General features: G+C 42.3%; 2 protein-coding genes across 2 annotated transcripts in view; both read right to left on the bottom strand.

Moving 5' to 3' along the window:
* Positions 1-1316: 1316 nt before the first annotated feature.
* LOC102679633 (fibrillin-1-like) lies at positions 1317-12831 on the bottom strand. Its single transcript, XM_031512677.1, has 19 exons — positions 12504-12831; positions 12342-12420; positions 11741-12189; positions 10645-11658; positions 9882-10030; positions 9255-9646; positions 8515-8728; positions 6600-8344; positions 5724-6520; positions 5489-5640; positions 5256-5402; positions 5139-5191; positions 4717-4841; positions 4541-4640; positions 2772-4124; positions 2211-2701; positions 1998-2143; positions 1762-1908; positions 1317-1460 (listed from the first exon to the last, which is right to left on the bottom strand). The coding sequence occupies exons 1-19, from the start codon at positions 12668-12670 to the stop codon at positions 1381-1383; spliced, it is 7800 nt and encodes a 2599-aa protein (XP_031368537.1). The 5' UTR covers positions 12671-12831; the 3' UTR covers positions 1317-1380.
* A 1725-nt stretch (positions 12832-14556) lies between these two features.
* The window catches only part of LOC102679504, a 15787-nt gene continuing 5939 nt past the window's right edge, over positions 14557-24404 (bottom strand). Inside the window, exons 5-11 of the mRNA XM_006620300.2 lie at positions 18103-18283; positions 17490-17607; positions 16461-16696; positions 15960-16256; positions 15571-15789; positions 15166-15294; positions 14557-15031 (exon numbers count right to left, since the gene is read on the bottom strand). Coding sequence (XP_006620363.1) covers positions 14892-15031; positions 15166-15294; positions 15571-15789; positions 15960-16256; positions 16461-16696; positions 17490-17607; positions 18103-18283 — 1320 coding nt within the window. The 3' untranslated portion in view covers positions 14557-14891. The remainder of the gene's footprint in view (positions 15032-15165; positions 15295-15570; positions 15790-15959; positions 16257-16460; positions 16697-17489; positions 17608-18102; positions 18284-24404) is intronic.

Raw genomic sequence — 24404 nt, 5'->3', positions numbered from 1 at the left:
AAAAAAAAAAAAAAAAAAAGAACGGAAACACCACGATCGAAACCAGCCTTCTCCTCGACCACCCTTTTCAACGACCTACCCCTACCGCGATCCTTTCTCTCTTTTCTTTTTCTTTTTTTCCCCTCTTTCTCTTTCTTTTGCGCGCGAACGAGGACGCGAACGAGGCGAACTGAGTCTTAGCGACGCGCAAACACACAAGCACGCACGCACGCACGCACACACACGCGCACAACCTCGACGATTCTTGTCTTCTTTCAACTCCGGAGGACGACACCACCGCGGTGTTCTCTCGGTTCCGTGCTCCCCCGTTCACTGACGCCTTCCTTCCGCCAGCCGGTCGACCACCACCGCCACCACCACCACTGCCGCTGCGCGATGCCACCCGTTCCCCCCTTCCTCCCCCCTCCCTGCGCGCCGCGTCGATCGAGATCAGGGCTGCTCGCTCCGCCATCGCCCAATCTCCGGTCAGGGGGTTGAAGTATTATTGGTTTGTTACCTTTCCAACCGCCTACCTTGAAACGATCCCAATTTTACGTGCACGATCGTGCGCACCCCCCTTCCAGTGATAGTGGTGATTTCTCGTGGTGCGTGCTCGTGAGGTGGAGTAGAGTTTCGTGGAGAGATTGGTCGTAGGATCGAAGGATTTAGATCGATACGGATACGATCGGGGGTGTGTTAATGTTTGATGACCTTTTAGGGGGTTGATTCCGGGATCGAAATGAAAAATAGAAATGTTGAATATGTGAAAATGTTGGTCGGTTATAAAGGTTATACGTTTGTCGAGCTTATGAGTTAAATCGAGGTTTAAATTGGACGGAATAAATTTATATTGTAAGTAGAGTGCGGATGTTTATCCATTATGTGTATTGTTTGTATGGAAATGTATAATCGATGATATTTGAAAAATTGTACAATCCACAGTCTACTTATATGTATATATGTATATATGTATATAGCTCGATAATTAAGAACTTATAACTTTTGATCGAAATGTATTCGATGACGATTATGAAAGAAGGTGCATTGACAGAAATCATTTGGCTCCGTTCGATGTCTCTGTAAAATAATACTACGATTGATGGAATATACGTTTTACTATTTCCATTTGAATAGGAACTCATTTATATTATATTAATTTTACATAATATAAAAAAATAAAAAAAGAAAAACATCTTTGCTAAATATAAATAAATTCCATCAAAATTAATAGAATGCTCGTCATAATGTTTTGTTACATGGATATATGTACGCGTGTTAATCGTGCGCATTTCATTAGCCTTAAAAAAATTCAATATAAAAGGATAAAAGTCTCGTTCCAATGTGGATAGAAATATTTCATTCTAATTTATTGTTCGTTAATTTATCGTTCGTAAATGTAAATTAATGCGAAGAATCATCGTCTCGTTCCGAAATCAAATACTCGTTTACCATTGCTTCTTGTAATACGTTCTGCACGATGGCTGAAAAAAAAAGAAAAAACGCGTTTCGTTATAATCTATTCCGCAGAAAAGTCGCGAAGGAAAATCGCGAACGACGCCCGTGATTCATTATCGATTACACAAACTGCGTAAAAAAAAATTAAACGAGAGATATTTTTACTCGATTTTTCCAGCTCGCGACAACAAAAAACGGAAATGTGGCGACACGTTTTATCTCGTCCCGAGTTCCGGTCCTCCACGATCTTTCTCGCATACGCATCTTATCGTTTTTACAATTTTACAAATTTTCCCATGACTATCGCTCGATTGTGCTTTAATATACCTAAACGCATCTTTTTTCTTCGATGCCTATAAATCACGAAACACGCTATCGTCACGACCGCCATTATTAAAACTATGATCGCTCCTAACATTCCGCTCTGCATCTTGAACGCTGCATCCGTTTCACCACGATAGCAAGAAGATTCTACTGGAATAGAAGAGGATCAGAATATTAATAAACATAACGTCTCGACGTCGAAATCTTTCGTGTAAAATCGATTCGCTCGAAATGCATACCTGTCTCGACGAAACAGCCAATCAATGAGTCGTCGATGGCGAAACAGTAACTCTCGTTGTTCGTCGTCCCGTTACATCGATAGCAGAGCGGCGCGTAACGTTTAGCATTCGTTAGCGTGTTATTCGTATCGTTACGAATCGTGATTCTGTAATAATAATCTTCTTTCAAAAGTCCGAGTTTCCTTCGAGCGTACGCCGATACGACATACTCACCCAATGAGATTTTCATCGTCGGGATTCATTACCAAGATACAGAGGGTGGATTGGTCGCATTCCGACCCCGTCCATCCGTAAGAACATTCGCACGTCTCGTCCTCCACGCAGACACTATAGCCTTTGCAAACCTTCGTGCACGTGGGCACGCGTTCCACGCACGTACTATCACTGTTATTTCCACTCGACTCGAAACCCTCGTGGCATACGCACTCGTTCGGAGCCACGCACTCCCCGTTTTCGCACCCCTTCTCGCAAGATGGCGCACAGCCGTATTCTTCCGTGCGGACGAAACCTTCCCAACATTGGCACACATTCGGCGCTACGCAGAAACCGTTGCGACAGGACACGCAGACGGGTTCGCAGAGATCGTCCGCACCCTTCGTGAACCCGTCGTTGCAAGTGCAAACATTGGGCTCTGTGCATGTGCCGTTCGCGCAATTTTGATCGCAAACAGGTTCACAGGCCGAGACGATCGTGTCGAGTACCTGCGTTCAAACGAATCAATTTAATCATTATTAATATTTAGAAACCAACGTGTAAAAAAAAAAAGAAAAAAAAATCGTTTGCGCTCACTTCGTTCTCCTTCGCGGTCATATCGATCATCCGATATCCTTGGATGCAGTTGCAAGTGTTGGGCGCTGCGCAATGGCCGCGAGGCTCGCAAGGAAGCTCGCAAACTGGCTCGCACACGTGCTTCATCGTGTCGTCTCCTGTCGTTCTGTAGCCATCGTGACACGTGCACATGTCGGGCGCCGTACACGTCCCGTTCACGCAAGCTTTCTCGCACACCGCTTCGCACACGTACCTGGAATCATCCGGTAACCCGTATCCAGAGTTACAGCTGCAAACATCCGGTGCGATACAAGTACCCATCACGCACGGTTCGGTACAGTTCGGCTCGCATTCCCCGTTCTCGTTTAACTGGTAACCTGAGTCGCAGGTACATACGTTAGGCGCCGTACATGCCCCATGCAGGCAAATTCGCTCGCACTTGGGCTTGCAAGCGCACGGCTCGATATCTTTTTCCATCACGTAACCGTGGTTGCACGTGCAAACGCTCGGCTTGGTGCATTTTCCATTCACGCACGGTTCGGTACAGTTCGGCTCGCATTCCCCGTTCTCGTTTAACTGGTAACCTGAGTCGCAGGTACATACGTTAGGCGCCGTACATGCCCCATGCAGGCAAATTCGCTCGCACTTGGGCTTGCAAGCGCACGGCTCGATATCTTTTTCCATCACGTAACCGTGGTTGCACGTGCAAACGCTCGGCTTGGTGCATTTTCCATTCACGCACGGTTCGGTACAGTTCGGCTCGCATTCCCCGTTCTCGTTTAACTGGTAACCTGAGTCGCAGGTACATACGTTAGGCGCCGTACATGCCCCATGCAGGCAAATTCGCTCGCACTTGGGCTTGCAAGCGCACGGCTCGATATCTTTTTCCATCACGTAACCGTGGTTGCACGTGCAAACGTTCGGCTTGGTGCATTTTCCATTCATGCACGGTATTTCGCAGATCGGCGTGCACGATGGTAAGTCGGTATCGGTGTCGCTCTGTCGATAACCCAAATTGCAGGTACAGCGGTTCGGTTCCGTGCAGCGCGCGTTGTATTTCGCACAATTTTGCGCGCAAACCGGCAGACAGTATAATTTGTCTTCGGTCAATTCGTAGCCGGCGTTGCACGAGCATTGATTCGGTCTCGCGCAAAAGCCGTTCGTGCAATTGCTCTCGCACAGGGGCTTGCACGCGTGTTGCGTTTGTCCAATAGGCGAATATCCGTTGTCGCATTCGCACGAGTTTGGTCTCGTGCACCTTCCGTTCACGCATTCGGGGTTGCATATCGGTTCACAAACGTCACCTCGATCCTCGTAACCGTTGCAACATCTCGTCTGATAATGCCATACGCGGGCTTGCTGGAAATCGAGAATAATTCGCGTGAATAATATTGACGAGAGACGACTGGAAAGTAACGCAATCTGAAAATGAAGACATTCTCGCGAAAATTAGAATATAAACGTAAAGTAGCATCGTTCAAAGTTAAAGTATATGTAAAGAAGTGAAATTTTTGCCGATTGATTTCGATCCCTAAAAGGTATTTCTCGTCGATAAAAGAAATATTTTATACGTAATTTTTTTACACGCATTTAAATTTTCGTTAAAATCAGAATTATTCTATTCTATAGAATAGAATTATTTATCATTACTCGTGCAAAGATCTTCGTAACATTAAGATTTTTTTTTAAATAAAAATTATAAAATTCCTTCAAACATAAAAATTGCGTCATTCTGTTTCTTTGGTTTCTAACGTTCACGATCTCCTCTCTCTTACATCGATCCTGTAATTGGTTCGAGTCTTCGTTTGATGGAAGAGACCCCATTTCCTGACCTTGTACGTTTCCGTGTAGGGCACGTATCTTGATTCCATGCGACTGAAAAATTATCGCTCGTAATTTGTACACGCGTCAAACGCATATCACATAAGTTTATAGCACGTGCAATAAATACCTGATTTGCACGGTGCACAACGATCCATCTTCACCGGTCAGAAATAATGCCGTCGTGACGAGGTTCAAAAAGACGACGCAGCCTAGGCATCTCATATTTTCAATCCGTCCTTTAGCACAAGCGATTCAGTAACTGCAACTGATACGCTTACGAGTTTACATTATATCAATTATCTGTCTCATTCCAGCTTGTATTCCAGCGTTATCGATACGAGACAGGATGCTTGCGATATCATAGCATATTATCGTATTCTATTCGAAAGAAAATTTGCATTCGTCGATTAGATCGAATCCGGAAGTGACAAGTATTATTCAATACAGCTACTCTTTTTTTTTTTTTCTCTTTTGTACAATTTTTTTTATTGATTACAATAATTTAATCTATAAATTACAAACGTGTGATGAACGAGAACTCGTCTTTCAACTGTTGTTCTCCTCGGCTCGATTCTGCATCTGCATCGATGTTGGCGTATTATCTGCATTTTATAAAATTTATAAAATTCCATAGCTACGTTTATTACGTGTAATCTAATCAATTACCTAGAGAAAATTTCCTCTTTCTCACGTTTCGCGTCAGCGAATAGATCACGATGGCGCTACCGATTATAACCATAGCGGTACCCATAGCGATCCCACCTATCATTACTTGATTCGAGAGCAACGCGTAGACTCGACTGCAATTAGAATCTATAAAAACAGATAGATATAATCGTGAGCAGCGTATCGAGAATTTACTACTCGAATCGAATTTCTTTATACTCGTTCGTATATACCGATCAGACAGGCGATCGTATCGTTCCCCATGCCATCCTTCCTATATTTTCCATTGCACAAGGTTTCGTTCTTCAAACAATCGTGATAACACGATGGACTGTTCGCGAACACGTAATCAATCGTATCGTTGGCATCGTACTCTATGTTCCATCTGAAAAGAAAATAAATAAATAAATTCGAGAAAACCGCATCCCAGCATGGATCAACAAAATATTTAAATACTTCGATATTTACACGTTCAACCGTTCTATCCCATTCTCCATCACGAACACGCAAAATCTTGGCTCCTCGCAATGCGTCCCATCCCACCCGTAGAAACAATCGCAAGTTCTGTTCTCGATATCACAGATCCCACGATCGTTGCAGTTGTCTCGACACGCGAGAACGCACTCGCCGTTATCCTCCTTCACGAAGCCGACGTTGCACAGGCAGTCGCCAGGTGCCACGCAGCTTCCATTCGAGCAATTCTCGCAATACGGCTCGCAGACGGTTCCATTCCCTCGTCTCGCTTCGACGAAACCTTGGTCGCACTCGCACACCCCGGGTCTCGCGCACGTTCCGTTGTCGCAAGACTCGCACAACGCGAGATCGCACCGAGCTTGCCCGTCCCTTTTCGCGTAGCCCGCGTAACAGGTGCACGCGTTCGGGGACGCGCAGGTACCGTTTCCGCAGTCGAATTCGCACACGGGCTCGCAAACGTTGGATAAAGTCTCGTTCCAGTCCGTCGCCCGCTTGTAACCCAGCTCGCATTCGCACGTGTCGGGCGCAACGCAGATCCCATTCTCACCGCACGATTGCTCGCACACGGGCTCGCAAACCTTGCTACCATTGCCCTCGGATGGACCGTAACCTTCGTAGCAAGTGCATTCATCCGGCGCGCTGCAGTATCCGTTTACGCAAGGCTGTTCGCAAACAGGTTGACAAATATTCGAGCCGATTTCTAACAATCGATAACCTACATCACACTTGCATTCGTGCGGACGAATGCAATATCCATTGGTGCAATTAGGCTCGCAGATCGGCTCGCAAACCTTGCTACCATTGCCNGCATTCGTGCGGACGAATGCAATATCCATTGGTGCAATTCGGCTCGCAAATCGGCTCGCAAACCTTGCTACCATTGCCCTCGGATGGACCGTAACCTTCGTCGCAAGTGCATTCATCCGGCGCGCTGCAGTATCCGTTCACCCAACGCCCTTCGCAAACAGGTTGGCAAATATTCGAGCCGACTTCCAACGATCGATAACCGACATCACACTTGCATTCGGACGGGCGAATGGAATATCCATTGGGGCAATTCGGCTCGGAGGTCGGCGCGCAAATCGGCTCGCAAAGTCCGCTACCATTGCCCTCGGGTGGGCCGTAACCTTCGGCGCAAGTGCATTCATTAAGCGCGCTGCAGTATCCGTTCACCCAACGCCCTTCGCAAACAGGTTGGCAAATATTCGAGCCGACTTCCAACGATCGATAACCGACATCACACTTGCATTCGGACGGGCGAATGGAATATCCATTGGGGCAATTCGGCTCGGAGGTCGGCGCGCAAATCGGCTCGCAAAGTCCGCTACCATTGCCCTCGGGTGGGCCGTAACCTTCGGCGCAAGTGCATTCATTAAGCGCGCTGCAGTATCCGTTCACCCAACGCCCTTCGCAAACAGGTTGGCAAATATTCGAGCCGACTTCCAACGATCGATAACCGACATCACACTTGCATTCGGACGGGCGAATGGAATATCCATTGGGGCAATTCGGCTCGGAGGTCGGCGCGCAAATCGGCTCGCAAAGTCCGCTACCATTGCCCTCGGGTGGGCCGTAACCTTCGGCGCAAGTGCATTCATTAAGCGCGCTGCAGTATCCGTTCACCCAACGCCCTTCGCAAACAGGTTGGCAAATATTCGAGCCGACTTCCAACGATCGATAACCGACATCACACTTGCATTCGGACGGGCGAATGGAATATCCATTGGGGCAATTCGGCTCGGAGGTCGGCGCGCAAATCGGCTCGCAAAGTCCGCTACCATTGCCCTCGGGTGGGCCGTAACCTTCGGCGCAAGTGCATTCATTAAGCGCGCTGCAGTATCCGTTCACCCAACGCCCTTCGCAAACAGGTTGGCAAATATTCGAGCCGACTTCCAACGATCGATAACCGACAGCGCCCTTGCACTCGTGCGGACGAATGCAACGCCCGTTGATGCAATTCGGTTCGCAGATGGGCTCGCAAATATCGGTGTTATTGTTTAGCGGTTGATAGCCCGTTTGACACTCGCATTTGTTCGGCTTGCTGCAGTATCCGTTCACGCAGGTTTGTTTGCACACCGGTGCACACACGTGGTAATCGTGTTCGGATAATTCGTAGCCGGGATCGCAGCTACAGACCCCTGGAGCGTCGCAATACCCGTTCACGCAGCCTTTGTCGCACACGGGCTCGCACACCGTCGCGTTTTTTGCCGAGTATCCATCGTAGCAAGTACACGTGCCAGGCGCGGTGCAAGTTCCGAAGCGGCATCCCTGGTTGCAGGTCGGGTCGCAAGTGAAGGGATCGTTCGGGTTTGGGTGGTGGCCATCGTCGCAGGTGCACTGGTTGGGAGCGGTGCAGCGGCCGTTGTTGCAAGGCCGTTCGCAGAACGGTTCGCAGAGATCGGACGCGCCTTTTAAAAATCGATAGCCCGGGTTGCATTCGCAGGTATTCGGGGCACTGCAATACCCGTTTATGCACTCGTGCTCGCAGATGGGCCGGCAGATGGTCGTGGTGAGGTTGGTCGTGGAGTGTTCGTAGCCTGGATCGCAGCTGCATACCTCCGGCGCGCTGCAGTATCCGTTCACGCAAGTTCGCTCGCAGATAGGCTTGCACTTTGATCGATGAGGAAGAATAAAGAGATTTAGAAAATAAAAATTTTCTTTCTCGAATCGAAATTGGATCTCTCGGTGAGTGTTTCAAGTATTCTTTTTTTACGAAATATTCACAAGGAAGGACTCGAATTTTAATCTTCCAGGTTTCACGGTTTATTGAAAAGCGTACTTACCTTCTGGCTCCCGTTAACGAGACGATAACCCTTGTAACAAGTGCAGATATTAGGGGCAGTGCATTTTCCGTACGGCTCGCAAGATTGCTCGCAGTGTGGGACGCAAACGTGTTGCTTCGTGTAATCCTGTTGTATGTAACCGTTGTGACAAGTGCATATGCCAGGCTTCGTACATTTCCCGTTCACGCATTTCAACACGCAGATTGGCTCGCATTGCTGTTGGAATCGTTCAAATTGAAAGAAATGAGAAAAAGAATAAGAAATTTGCCCGAAGAATTTTTCGACAGAAACTGATATATTCGTATTAATGAAATTGTGATTAATATTGCTAAAATGTTTCGAACGATCGAGTGTCTCGTCTCTTAAATTTATTGTTAATTGTTACGAGTAATTGACGAAGTCAGAAGAGTTCTCGTTTCGAATATATTAACACCCTGACGTATTTAAACCAATGTTGATATATCTATCGTGCTGCTAACACGTTGAGAGGCAATAATTGTGAATTGTCAATTACGTATTATTATAACAAAAGTAACTAAAATTTAATTCCACGAAGAAAAAAATATATAAAAAGTATAACTAATTTATTCTTTGTAATAATGGCACACATTATACGCAACTACGAAATTCTCTCTCTCTCAACGAACTTGTTTAATTTACTTCTGCGTCACGTTGTTTAAATTGTAATTTCTGTTAAAGTGCATTTGTAACTAACGTAGAATCAATATTCTACAATACATACATGGTTAATTCTCTGATAACCGATATAGCAGGTGCACGTGCCCGGCGAGGAGCAATAAGCGTGTTGCTTTTCGCAGTTTTCGGTACACACTGGCTTGCAGATATTGTTCTTGTCCATTTGATACCCGAAATCGCATTGGCATACGCCTGGCGCCACGCATTTTCCGTTGACACAATTCTTGCAATACGGCAAACATTCGTTCTCCGTGTGTTTCACGTATCCTTGGTTGCATTCGCAATAATTATTCGGCAGGCATTGGCTATTCAGGCAAGATGGGGTGCAAACAGGTACGCAAACATTTTCCTTAAGTACGTATCCCTCGCAGCAGTGGACGTCGATGCGGTAGGTGCTATAATACTGCGTAGAGAAAAATTCAATCGAATCGATTTTGCCTCATTCTCGCGGTTGGAAAATTTTACCAACGAAGAGAATTTTTACCTCCTTGCGGTAATTCCAACGATATTTTGTCTCGTAGAAAATCCCCCATTTACTGACTCTGTACGACTGCTTGTACGGGACGTCTCGCGTCGCTATGAAACTACGAGAAGAGATTCGATCGATCGATTTTCTTCGGGCAAAATGGATCAATTTATCCGACAACATACCTGACTCTTTGCGTACAAATACCTTGGCTCTTGTCTGGGAAGAGTATCGTCCCGGTTACTTTGAAAATAACGGGGAGAAAAAGTACAACTTGGAGAAATGCGAGATGCATGTCGAGCCGTTTCTCAGTATTCACTGGCGCCATGGTGTCATATGACGCGTATAATCGTGTCCTGCGACATGATAGAAACAAAACAGGATGTCCAGCGATATCGCTTCCCTAATAATCACTGGGAATTCTTAAAATAATACGCGCATCGCGCTGTTTCCGTAATAAGTATATGCTCTCTTTATTTACCAATCACAATCGTGTACGTGTACAAAGATAAAAAGGACGCTACGATCAAAGCTGTGATCCAACAACCGTTTCGAATTTTCCCTTATACATCAATTATGGCACGCGCATACGTTATTCGCAATCGTACGATGCATATATCTTACTCGTGCTCCGATAAGGAGCCGTACAACGAAGAAGAAGAAGAAGAAAAAAAAGTAGAGAGGAAGAAAATAATAGTATCGTTATCAACTCAATAAGCGGGGACGCATCTTTGTCTGCCCTTGACTCCAGTCTCTTTCGCGAAACCAGGGTTACAGATGCACAGGTTGGGGGCCGTGCAGACGCCATTGTGACATCCACCCAGGCACACGGGCACGCATCTCGACCTCGTCACATCCGAGGGGCTGATAACGTAACCGCGCTTACACGTGCATTGATTCAAACCGGTGCACTCCCCGTTCAGACACGGGAACTCGCAGAAAGGCTCTCCCGACGAGGAGACACATTTACCGGTGTTGGAATCGAGCACGAATCCCTGGTCGCAAGCGCAACGATCGGGGCCAACGCAGACACCGTTCGGCCCGCAGCCGTGCTGGCATTCGGCCCGATCTCGATTCGAATTTGCCGTCTGACTTCTCGATTCCGGGCACCTGCCCGTCACAGGATCGACGGCCATCCCGTAATCGCAGATGCACATGTCGGGGCCGACGCAGAGCCCATGAGCGCCGCACCCGTTCCTGCACTGGAACGAGTTGGAGAACGGGACGCACCTCTTGGTGTCCGGATCNCTTGAATCCCAGATCGCAGGTGCACTGGTTGGGGCCGACGCAGTGCGCGTTCGGGCCGCAGTCCAATTGACAATCCGTGGCCGCACCGACCCCCGCCTTCTTCGCGCATCCGCCGCTTGGATCGCGCGAGTAGCCGACGTCGCAGTTGCACACTCCGGGGGCAACGCATTCGCCGTTCGTGCATCCTTGGGGACAATCCGGCACGCAGTTGTTGTTGGCGTCCAGAGTGTAGCCCGGATTGCAATCGCAAAAGTCCGGCTCAACGCATTTCCCGTTCGCGCAACCTCGGGAACATCTTGGCACGCAGCTTTTGCTCGCGTCTACGGTGTAACCTGGCTTGCAGGCGCAGGCACCGGGCGCAACGCAGTCCCCGCTCACGCAGCCCAGGGGGCATTCCGGCGCGCACTTGTTCGAGACGGGGTCGAGGGCGAAGCCTGGGTTGCACTTGCAGACCCCGGGCGAGACGCATTCGCCGTTGGCGCAACCTCCACGGCATTCCGGCACGCATTTGTTGACGGGATCGAGGGCGAAGCCTGGCTCGCACTTGCAGACCCCGGGCGAGACGCATTCGCCGTTAACGCAACCTCGAGGGCACTCCGGGACGCATGCGTTGCTTCCGTTGAGAACGTGATTCGGCTCGCATTGGCAAACGCCGGGGGCGATGCATTTGCCATTGACGCAGCCCGCGGGACAATCGGGGGCGCAGTATTCGGGGTCATTTGGAGGATTGACGAATCTGAAAGAAAGAGTAAACACGGATCATGCATCAGGAAGAAATTCATCTCGAGCGTGGATCATCGATTGCGCCGTCGATTTACCCTTCGCGACAAGTGCACACCCCAGGAGCCGTGCATTCTCCGTTGCGGCAACCGTTCTCGCACACCGGCACGCATTTAGCGTTCGTTCCCTCCATCCCTGGCTCGAGTTGGTATCCGGCTCCGCATTTGCACACGTAGGGCGCCACGCATTCGCCGTTCACGCATCCATGAGGGCAGATGGGCTTACACTCGCCGTTCACCTCCTCGTAGCCCAACATGCAAGCGCACACGTTCGGCGAGAAGCAGTAGGCGTACTTCTGGCAAGCTTGCTCGCAGTAAGGCCCGCAAACACCCTTCTGAGCGACCCATCCTGGCGAACAGCTGCACACGTTCGGCCCTGTGCAATTTCCGCCCAGGCATCCCTCGGTGCAGATCGGGTCGCAGGCACCGGAGCTAAGGTTGCGCTCGTAGCCGTCGCAACAATCCAAAATCGTTATCCATCCACCTTTCTGTTAACAAGAGAAAGAAAAAATGGAAAAGAGATGAGAAATTATTTTTCTTATCACGCTCGCACGTAAGTAATTAAGATCTATCGAATTATATTCTGCATCCTTGTCTCAATAATAGTACGATATATGTATAAATCATATAATGTATTTACCGTGCCTTCCTGAGAAGTCATTGGAAGAGTGTTATGAAGGAACTGACCTGTGGCGTTCAATTTGACAGCATCTTGATAACTGAAAAGGAAAAAAAAGACGATGAATTCGCATCCGTTTGGAAGAAACAACATCCCAATTTTCGAAATTTTCCGTATATTCACCGTATTCTCTTGTAGCAAAGTCCTTGCGCCATCGTGCTGTTCACGGCGACCTGGGATCGATCATATTGGGCACGGTGACGGCCACCTTTCACACCTTCGATCGCCAAGGTATCGGATATCAACAGCGCCGAAATAATATAAAAGCAGGCGTGCAACATTTTCGACATGTTGAATGCACGAGTATCGGTGATTTACTGGTTTCTTATTTTCCATGCGCGCAGGATTACATCTCTCTTCCGATAACATTAACCGCGGCGGGGTCACCGTCTTTTTTTTTCGTTCGATTACGTAGCTCTTCTTTCCATGGAAGCGATTATTAGTACAAGTAACACACCAACGTACGGACAATTTTTCGCTGTATCCCTCTCTCCTTCCCTCCGTCTCATTCAGATTCTCGAGAGAAGATAATGGAATTAAATTTCAATCGCGTATCAACTCGATAACTCTCCCATTTTTTTTTTTATTGCGTTCAAACACGATAACATTTCCGGACTTTCATTTCATTCAATTAATTCGTAGAAATTGATATATATATATATATTTTACTTTGATTACGGAAACGTTTCCATGGATCGAAACGTTGCTCGAGAAAATAAAGATTTTAATCGTTTAACATTTGGAGAGGATGGTTTTTTTTTTTCTTTTCTTATAGCTAGTACAGTTTTAGCCAAACAATCAGCGAAAATATATCGCGTATTACCGATTTATGTAACCCATCGATACCCGTTGCTCCATAGAGGATGCAGCGTAATGCACGGACGAGATAAAGCGAGAGAGCGGGATGGCACGATGCTTGCTGTCTCTGTCCTGTTTTCAAAGTACGATAAAACTGGCCGTTTTGACTCGCGAATAACGATAACGAATTCGAAAACGGTTCACGAGTGGAGGAGCGAGAAAAATTTCGGCAAGTTTAACAAAAATCGTCGAAAATAGGACGGTTTATATATATATATACGGAATAACGATTATTGTTATTGTTTATCGTGGAGGAGCAAAGAATTATCGGCGAAATAGACGAATTGATATAAACATTTTAATTGCGCAAAATCTTAATTACGTCTTATCTATTTGAATTTTTCTTTTCTTTTTTTTCCCCTCGAATGTTAAGACGCATGACACAAATTCGTAACGAATCTATTATTACAAGTGATGTCAATTTATAAATAAAGACGTAAATAGTATCGAAGCGTTGGTTAAAAACATTGAATCTTAAAGCTATGTGTCTCTTTGGTGTCTCAAACTCGAAATCTTTGGCTCGTTTAACCTGTTAACCGAGCTATTTTTTACTCAATTTTTCTTTTAATAAGAATCAAATAAATATAAAAATGATACGATCTACATTCGATAAAAATTATACAGTATTACTTAAGTCAACTCCTCTTTCTCGGTTAAAACTATCGTTAGAAAAATCTATTTCTATGATTAGCCTATCTATAATAATTTATCCTCAATTATTATTTATATTTACATATCGACACGCTGTTTTAAAATGCGAAATACATTTGAAAATAAAACTTTCAAAAATTGCTTTCGAGAGTTTCACTTCTCTCAAAACGTTTCCTTTCCATAAACGAGAAATTAAATAATTTCGTATATCTTCAACACGCGTTCAAATACGAGTGAACTGAACTAAACGCTAGATTTATCAGCGTTGAAATTCAATATATTCGCTTTCTCCACTTACTATTTCCAAGTAAATCATTATAAGCAGTCAAACGCTCAAACACTTTGTCCAACCTGCGATATTTCTCGTGGTTGAGACGTGGAGTCCAGAAGGTTGGATAGTCGCTGTTTGACGCGCAAGTTCGAGGAAAAATACACGCCCCGAATGCGAATAGTTTAATCGGTGTTGGGAATGGTGTTGGTACTTTTCTGCCTGTTCGAGGACTGATTGTAGTCACGTTCAGCCTTGCACACTTGACGAGCATGCGTAAGGTCGGAAACCAGTCCAGTTAGATTTTTCCTCGCCTCATAGACGAGCTGGCTCGCTCACATCCGCCTCTGGAATCGAGCGTGACTCTTGAACAATGGCACGCAAACGCTGATACGATAGTCTTGCTCGATTTTTTTTTGAGAGAGAGAGAGAAGATATTTCACAAATCTTCGTTAATCGAGTTCTTGGTCATTCGTATTTTTTTGTTTTTTTTTTTTTTAATCAACGACCATGAGTTGATAAACTCGTGTCTTTTCTAATTTTAATTGGAACAGTAATTTAATTAAATCTTTCTGTAATTGAAACGATTATAATCTTGAAACTCGTCAAGTTTTTTAATCCCTCGATATCGGCGTGTATTAAAAACTTCTCGATTGAAATATGATCATTAGCTAGACGCGTTGAGCTTCTTTCGTACCGAGTCTAGCTTATTTGTTGGACGATTTGCTATTCGATCAGACGTTTCTACGGGAGCTCAAAGGGCTCGATTGCAAGGGAATTTCATCGTAGACGTGCTCAGTATTAGCATCGAATTCGCTTTGCAAGTGTATCCTTGTTGCTGGCGGCCGGTCGTAATGATCCTCCTGAAAGAAACCTGAAAAAAATACCAGAAGAAAATCATAGGTGAGAAGAAAATTCATCATCTTAAAAGAAAAAAAAAAAGTAAAAGAAAAAAGAATCTGTAAAAATGATTAATTTCAAAAATATGAACACGCTGAATGCGCTTACCATGCAAATTACCGGATAATCTGAGACCAATCGTGGCTGCTCCATTAGCATAATTAGGATCGTTATCTATTGGTATCGTTCTGGTCTCTGGAGTGGAGGCAAACAGAGGTACCAAACGAATTGGAGTTTCTGAAAATTGTTACCATTTTTTTTTTTTTTTCCGAAAAACATTGATTTGTAATTGTTTTTCCAATGTAATTACATCGTTACAATATCGTAAATCAGAAATCAGAAGCGGCCTTCGAGAAAAAGTGAAAATGCCGTTACCGTTCTAATTTTCCACGAATAATCCACGCTTGGACTGTCTTATTTCAAGATGGACATCGAGGTATGGTATTACGTGTACGAGATTGAGGTCAAGGACAGATTTCACTGAGGCGAGAAAGGAGCATCGTGTATACTCACGAGGAAGAGTACCGGTAACTATCGACGAGATTTTAGCCGCGTTCGGATTCTCTTGACTCTTTGTCTTCGCTTCCTCGTAGATCGACATTCTAGCTGCTTCCAGAAGCTTGGAACGCATGTGGAGAACCATGACCACCGCTACCGAGGTCAGACCCAACGATACGATCGAGGCTACCACGATCAGGGCGATGTCCAGGGGAATCGGAGTTGATTGAACGTCTGCTCGAACATTTTCAATGTTAGATCAGCGTTTTTCAATCTCCTCTCATTCATACCCTACTCTTTCCTCCGATATAATAATTAATCGAGTTTTGAAAAAAATTAAGGAATATCCGTTTAATTAGTTTTTATGTTCGGAGATATTTTTCTTAAACTTAGATTTAATATACCTTTGTGAATATTTTTGACGTAATCGTTCTTGGATGAACCTAAGTCTTGCAAATTGTCATCCATGCGCCTCACGAACGGATTCTTAACCGCGAATTCTCCTCGGCCTTTGTCCAAGTTCCTTCTCCGCTCCGGAATGGAAACCCAAACGATGACAGGCTTCACTGTGCTCGAGTTTCCATCCTCACGAGTCTGCGTCCTAATTTTCCTCTGATCCGTGCTCGAGACGCTCGCGCTTTCAGGTACTTTCGAGGTTGCTTTGCCAGGATTATCCGTCGTGGCGGCTATCTCGTGATCATCTTCCAACAATTATCATCAAATAATAAAAATTTTCATTGCGTAAATTACACGTACGTCTTTCGGCATCTTTTCATTTCAAGGAATGGACGTTTGCTCGGCGATGCATTATGTATTCAGACGCATGACTTTCGACCAACAGTTGCATCACGCGAATAAATATCACGCCTTTACACGTATCCTCTTAATTCTTTTCTTTTTCTTACCTTCCGTCGTGGTATCCCAAATCCGCGATGTATCTGTGATGCCCACATGGGAACTCGTGAAATTCGCATTCACGCTGTTTTCCTCGTCCCTGTCACGAGGATGGCTCGTGTTCTCCATCTTGTTATCGTCGATGCATCGACCCGTTTCTGGATGACACCCGTTCCTCGAATCCTTGCAGTTGCATGGAAACGCGCATCCCGGCCCCCAGTGATCGCCAGGACACGACTCATTGCATCTGAGAATGGTAATTATTACGTATGTCACGCGAGGGAAATGCGTGTCGCCGGTATAATAGCGATTATGGGTTATTAGACGAGTTTCGATCAACAGGTTGAATCGTGTGTTTATGCAATTTTAAGAATAAATACGACGCGTGGAAATCAATGGAACTTGTTGAACGAACTAAGCAGCTTTCTTTTTTTAACACGTTCCACGACGCGTGGATATTTATTTCTGAACTTTTCATTTGAACTAAATTCGAAATTTTCTTTTTAAATAGTATCAAATTATCGTTGGAACGATAATTTAATTTTATTTGAGAAGTAACAAAGTAATTGTTGTTCTAATTGGGTGTTAGTAGTTAATGGTTACGTGGCGCTAGTGTCGCATTTTGGAGTCCTGAAATAATTAATTTATTATATAAAATTCTAATCGTATTTCAAGAGGAATTTTGTCGAATCCCTTCAATTCATAATTACATTCAAAATTGTCTCGAAAATTCGAATTCTCGATTTTTTTATCTATCACAAGATACTTTTGGATTTCTCGTATATCTCAAGTTATTCCAATTACACCTTAATCACAAGAATTCTGTATGTATTTCTTTAAGAATCGTTAATCGTGTAAATGATTGCCATTTACAACGTAATAATAATTGGAGCAATAACAGTAATTGGAACGGCAATTATCGAGAAGCATTATTATCTAATTAAAACAACATCGTTCTTTTAACCCAGATTTCATTGCGTTGCCTCAAAGAGAGAGAGATCTACGATACGATGTATTATATTTACAGATGAAAAACTTACATTTGTCCACGCAATCCTGGCGGACAGATGCAGTGTCCACTTACGGGATTGCAAGGTACGTCCTCGGTGCAATTGCATTTCTCCTTGCACTGGATGCCCCATGTGCCTCGTGGACATACTGCGGATAAAATAGAATGTATTGCTTTATAAATCGTACCGTTATTACCCATTAAAACCATTAAGCTTGTATTTTCCTCATTTTTTTTCTTTATACGATAATAGTGGCGCAATTACGAGCGTGCACCTGATCGTTACTTTTCCGTTTTCTCGAGAAACTCCGACACGAACGCGATGTTAAAGCGGGAAAGAGAGCGGGAAAACACGGTCGAATATCGATTTCAGAATCGAACGGTGGGTGAAAATTATTCGCCACTCGTTCGTACACCGTATTATGGAAGGTCGGCTTGTTTCATCGAGCGTGAAATATATCCGTTGTGATGTTTTGTTAAATACCACGGATGAATAAATTTTTTTTTTATCGAATTAACAAAAAATTAACGACAGAGATTTCTAAACAATAATATCATTAGTAAAAAAACGGTAAATTTGTAAATTAAATCTTTATAGAAATCAATATAACGGAGGAAATGAAAATTCTAAAATTGGTACTCACCAGATTTACAGTTATCACCCTGATAACCAGGAGAACACAGGCATTGACTTGGCGACACGCAGATCCCTGTTAGACATTCTTCGCAAAAAGGCACGCACTCGATAGTACTCTCTTCATCATTGGATGACATCATTTTATAGCCTTCGCAACACTCGTTTACAATCCTGGTCTTCAACTCCGTCTGCAAACGATTGTTGCAAAATTATTTACTTTTCTCTTTATTAGTCCAGTTAAATAAGCAATTTATTTGAATGGCGTAATAGAACAGTAGATTCAATAAACGTCTTCACACTGCGCGGTAATAGAAAAGTTAATAAGAAACAAAAATCAGGCCGGCCAAGCCATCGAATAAAACTCTTCTGGCAACTGGACAGGCTTGGAAGACTCTTGGAAAAGATCCCATTTTTCCGAGTAACGAGATCCCAATCTCGTAATAGAAAAAAAAAAAAAAAAGAAAAAAGAAAGGAAAAAATTAAAGAAAGAGGAGAGAAAGAGGGGAAACGAAAGCGAGAGGAAGGGAATGGTAAACGTAAGCTTGCGACTGTTTCGTTCGTAATCCATCGTAAATGGATACGCGCGAGAAAATCAAAGTTCACCTCTATAAATTACACGTCTCGTTTCTTTGCCTCTCCTTCCTGTTTCTTACTTGGGCTCCATTGTTGGATGTAAACGATCGTTTTACATGGGAATTCATTAGTAACGTTAGCTTCGTATCTCCTTCTTCTTATTTATTTATTTATTTATTTCGTATATAAAAGAGCTGCAATCCAATATTAAGGAAATGAATGAGACAAAATTAATTTCCGACGATCATGCAGGCATTAAGTACAATTGGTTAGAGAGCCTCATCGCGGAGTTTGAAATGTCAATGTAACTTTCAATCAAGACATTTGTTGGAAGATGAAGAAACGCTTTATGTCGGGATATTAATGAAACAATGGTTAGATTCGATATATCGGTCGATTCCATGTTTTTTGCGTATCATCTTGTTTGTCCTTTCATCCTTGTTGCATATTCTTTCTTCCAGAAAGAAATTCGCGCGATCCGCATTTGAATGACATTATGCGCAGATCGTTATGCGCGATAAAGTCGATTAATGTTCACGAATGACGCCATCCATTCTACCGACACAATATTGCAATTAATATCTGTCTTTCTCCACGAACCAATGATTCGTTATGCAATTCGTGTATCGTGGCGGTTTAATTCAATAACATAATGCAATTACCATTAAATAGAAGAAGAACCATTAAATAGGAAGAAGCGAGAGAAACGAGTTGGAATAATTTGTAAACAGAAATGAAAACCTTGAACTGGGGGACAAATGAAAAAATCCCTAGCTCTTTTTAACTAGCCTCATTCGTTCGTCGATGGATGAAAAAAGAGTATCGTGCGGCTTTCTCGAGTTCGTGAGTCATTATTTAGAAATTAAAGTTTTGACAAACTTTAACAAAGCCAGAAAGATATCTTGGACCGATAAAGTGGCGTTGAATTATGGAAAAATGTATAATTTGAAATTCTATCGGAGAACGGTTCGTTAATGTGTCAATTAACGGCGTCGTTTCTCGATTCCGATAAATCTATTTCGACATCGATCAAAGTTCGTTGCACGTATGCGGGATCAGCGTTCCAATAGCGTGTACCGGATTTTAATCCGCCGATTCCTTGAATTGGAAAATATATCTATTTCGTTTTCATAAATCATTCGTGCGGATTGATCTCATGCATGTAGTCTATGCACGTAATCCTTGTTCCACGATTTCCGTATTTCTTGAAAGTTTTATTTATATACACCGCGATATACATCGCGTGTTGTTTTACTTCCAGTTCATATTTTTTTCGCGAAACTAGTTGTAAAAATCTTTAGGGATGTCGGACGGTTCGAAATTTCTTTGTAATTGCGAATATTGGACGCTAATTCCAAAGAAGAAAAAAGTTATTTTTAATTCTTAACGAGGGAGGAAATTCTTTTCTTAAGAATTAAATTATCTTTTCTTTCTTTCTTTTTTGAGAAGAAAACTACAAATGAAGACGTCAAGAAATTAGAATTTAGAGTTTTATTTTATGCGCAATCGAGCATAATTTCTTTCCTTCTTATTCGTGCTTCTCACGCGATTAAATTCAAACAGAATCGTATTATTAGCCACGAAATAATTTAAAACCTCTTTTGAATTATTATCGTCTATCACGATTCGATGCGGAAAAAGATTTTTGTTTTTACGTAGTGAATTATAAATGGAGATTCAGGATCTCAAGATTTAAAAGTGATGAAGATCGTAACCACAAAATTATCGCAAATCTCTCTAATCAAAAGTGCAAACTATTTTTGTGATACACATTCTGAATGAAATAATTCTAAATGAAAAATTCATTCCAAACATTCTACCGCCCAAGAATTACATAAATTATTAAGCTACCAGGTAGATTAGTTAATCGATGACTCTTAATCACATTTTCTCTTTCGTATCATTTATGTAAAATATTTTGACAGTATTGCGCAACAGATTCGATGTTGACAGATTCGATCGATGGAAAAAATTAAGAAAAAGATTAACATGATTAATAATGACGCTGATAATTGTGACAATATTTACGATGTAGCTAGTCACAACAGAAAGTGGCACGGGCGGCCACTTTACGTAACACGTTTCCTCCTCTCAAAGTCTGACCAAATAATGGCTCGTGACCATTTTGTAGATGCTCTTGGCGAAAAGTCGATTTAATGACTATAAGTTTGTGACCACGTAATACTCGAAAAGTTATGCAATTAACCGTATCTCGTTCTTTCCCTGCTTTTTACTCGTAGAAAACGGCCTCGAGATGTCGATTGTTAGCTGTCCGTTTTCTTTCTAACACTAAAGGTTTGCAAGCGATGGTTTATTAAAATAGCTGTAATTTGCGCAATGTATTCGTCCAAAAGATTTTATCCTAATTTAAAAAAAAAAAAAGATTTTAAATTGTAATAATACTTGATGATATTGAAATTATTGAGCCTTGATCTCAGATATATTTACTTATGGAATGGCTGAGAATGGCTGATCCTATCTCGTGTTTCTTCTTTCTCGTTTTCACGCCTGATTCCTGATCATTTCATTTTTCTTAAGGACACTTTAGCCAGTTTCGAAGAAACTCTCGTACAAATCGCTCCACCATTCGTCTCATGACACGATTTACAAACATAGTAACTCCATTTTGAAACGCGTTCAAGGCCTGCTCGCATTGTCTTGCCAATGCTTCCCATTACTGTTATCTTCGAGGTTACCTAACTGGCATAATTCTGATTAATATCCACGTGTTTCGATACTAAGTACTCCCTTTGTTCTTTCTTTTATATCTCTGTTAATCGTTTAATAATTATTTTTCCTTTTAGAAAGTGTAAAGCGTATCCAGTTTATCGAGAGATAATCAAAATCATTTAATCCAAGTTTCAATGTAATTCTGATTTTCACATTTCGTCATTCGACGAGTTCTATAAATTTCTCAATATCGTGGACATCAATCACGTTTACAATGGCAAAAGCTTCTTCCATTACTTCGACAAAACATATCCCTAAATATTAATCCCTTCTCTTTCCCTTCTTTGATTCACACACTTTAATAACAGTCGATTCGACTCTTTTTCACCATTATTACATTATCAATCATATCGCTCAAAGTCTGGACTGGACTGGATTGGATTTCAAAAGGAATAGGTTACAATCTTCGACAGTTATTGCCAGTGACGAAATCACTAAATTGCCGAACGAATCGCTAAAGTTTGTCGATTTTTGTGATCCTCGAAAAATAAATTTTCTTACGAATCTTACGCCGTTCGAAAGTCCCTTTCCCTCTTTCTTTATATAATTCTTCGCGTAATGCGGAGCAAAAACACGGTGTGATGTTCTTAAAGCAATAAATATTAGGCTCCGACCGTGAGAGACTTGGGTAACGCGCGATATATGGCGCGGCGTTCGATGCTTCATCTTTTTCTCATAAGGATACGTTCTCATTGTCGGTGATATACACGCGTGTATCGTGTGTACGTTCCATTACATGAGGTTTCCTAAACGTAAACTTGTTGGTATCCAGATTAACCGGATAATCCAGATTAAAAGATTTTCTTCTTGACTCATAGATTTGAATCGAATAATAAAAAAAGTGAATTGGTACTAAGTAAATAATTATTTTCTTGGATGAAGATTATCACGATTTTAAATTTATTTTTCAAGGTTGTACGATACGTTTTATTCAAAGCATATGGAAGCAGGTAAGAAGGAAGAAAATGGCAAAAACTTCGAACTGCAGACAGAACACTTTATATCGAATTTAAATTTATTCTTCAACGCGCCCTCCAACTTTTAAGTAGACTTAGAAATACGGCCTTATATGTATAGATATAGAATCTAGTACAACGAAAATTTCAATCGTAACGTCCAATTTCTACACAAATTATCCACGTGCTCTGAATTAGACACGTGTTCTTCTCGATTCGTCATGTTATACGTATTAGAAAATCTTGCCTCGATTGCAAAACCATTGAAATTTACACCGGGTTTAAATTTTCTCTTCCGACAATCCGTTATCTCGATCTCGTTAACCAACACCGTTTACAACTGGCAAACCTCAAGGGACTCGTATCGATCCACGTGTATTCGATCTAAAAGTTACCCCATTTTTTATCCTCTCGCTCTCGATTTTCCTTGGAGAAAGTTTCGATTGTAAACTCGTAGAAGGGTACACCGTTTCGCGATTATTTCACGTCGACGATCCAACGACGACGTCCCGTTACGAAAGAGTTACGGATCATTCCGCGGAGCGCGATACGTCTGCGGTGGAAGAAAACAGGGACGCGCTTTTTTTCCACGGTTCGACCACATTTGCATCAAACACGCTCGCTTTCTTCCTTCTAGTAATCGCTCCAACCCAACGCTGGACTTATTACGCAAGATCGTGTAACGGGTCTCGATCGAGGGTATTTAACCGGCTTACCGAAATCTGCAATGGAATCTCGATTATTTAACAGATAAACAGGAAACATTTGGTATGGATCTAGGTTTAATTGATTTATATGTCTCTCGGTTGTAATTAACGATCGATGCATGGTAATTATCGTTAAGTATCGTGGGTATGGCTCGCGATTTAAAGAAAATTGATAATCGCGATCTTTTCGTATCTTTTCGTTCCGCTGCGGAATTATATATAAAATTATAAATTAAAATTATATATCCAAGGTAGGCTCTTATTATTCCAAGTCTCGATCGAAATCTTGATTTCTTCGTTGATAAATATAGGAAATATATGTATATAAACAGGAAATATAGATCTTGGTTTAATTAGTTTATCGTAGCAATTAATTGGCCGATAATTATCGATAGACTATCGCAGGATTAAATTAAATTACGAAATAAAATTATACCGCAATCAATGTGTATATTGAATCTCGATTTTGAAACAGGAAACATTGTAGATTTTTAGTTTAATTGATTTGTCAATTAATTGATCGATATGGCGGTATCGGATTGATTATAGAATGGCGCGTAATTTAAAAAAACTCCGTGGATAATCTTTTTAATTCTGCTATGATCGCGCGTTGCAAAATTATTCGAATCGTTCCAGTTAATAACTTATAATTTACTTTCTATGATCAAACTCTTTAATATCTTAAACATAGAAACGTGTATCACATTATATAAATAAAATATTAATAAAATATATTTCTATACAATTTTTATCTTCTAATAAAATTGTATATTTTTAGATGATATTAAATTTACTTGGATATAATTAATTATATAATATTTGAATGTTATATACCATTAATGAGCAAAAAAAAAAAATAAAATAAAGAAAAAAGAAATAAAAAGATATCGACAAACAATAAGGCGAAATAGTTAAAATGTCCAGGGAAGTGTATGATCTGAATAAAAGATGGTGCGTTAATTATTGGAAGAGTTAATATTTACTCGCTACTTCTTTACATAATCACCACTTTCGACATAAAAACAAGGAAAGTGATATCATCCTCGCAAGATCTTTGCTACGATACTAAAAATATTGTTGTGAGAACTTTTTTTCTACAATAATTAACTTTTTCACGTTATATTGTAATAGATAAGAGGTAAGAAATTGTTTAAACGTTGTGCAAGCGTATTTCTTGCTGCAATTCTTTATATTTATAAAATGATATATAATAACGATATATATATATAATATGATATATAATAAATCGTACGCAATCGTGTTAGTTTAACGGTTTCTAATTTCCACTTTTGTTCTTTGGTGTACAGTTTCAACAATTCAAACAGGAAGCCGTTAAAAGGCAT

Source organism: Apis dorsata, unplaced genomic scaffold (genome assembly GCF_000469605.1).
Source record: "Apis dorsata unplaced genomic scaffold, Apis dorsata 1.3 scaffold_499, whole genome shotgun sequence".
Classification (NCBI taxonomy): Eukaryota; Metazoa; Arthropoda; class Insecta; order Hymenoptera; family Apidae; genus Apis; species Apis dorsata.
The sequence above is the reverse complement of the archived record's forward strand: the minus strand, read 5'-3'. Positions and strand labels throughout refer to the sequence as shown.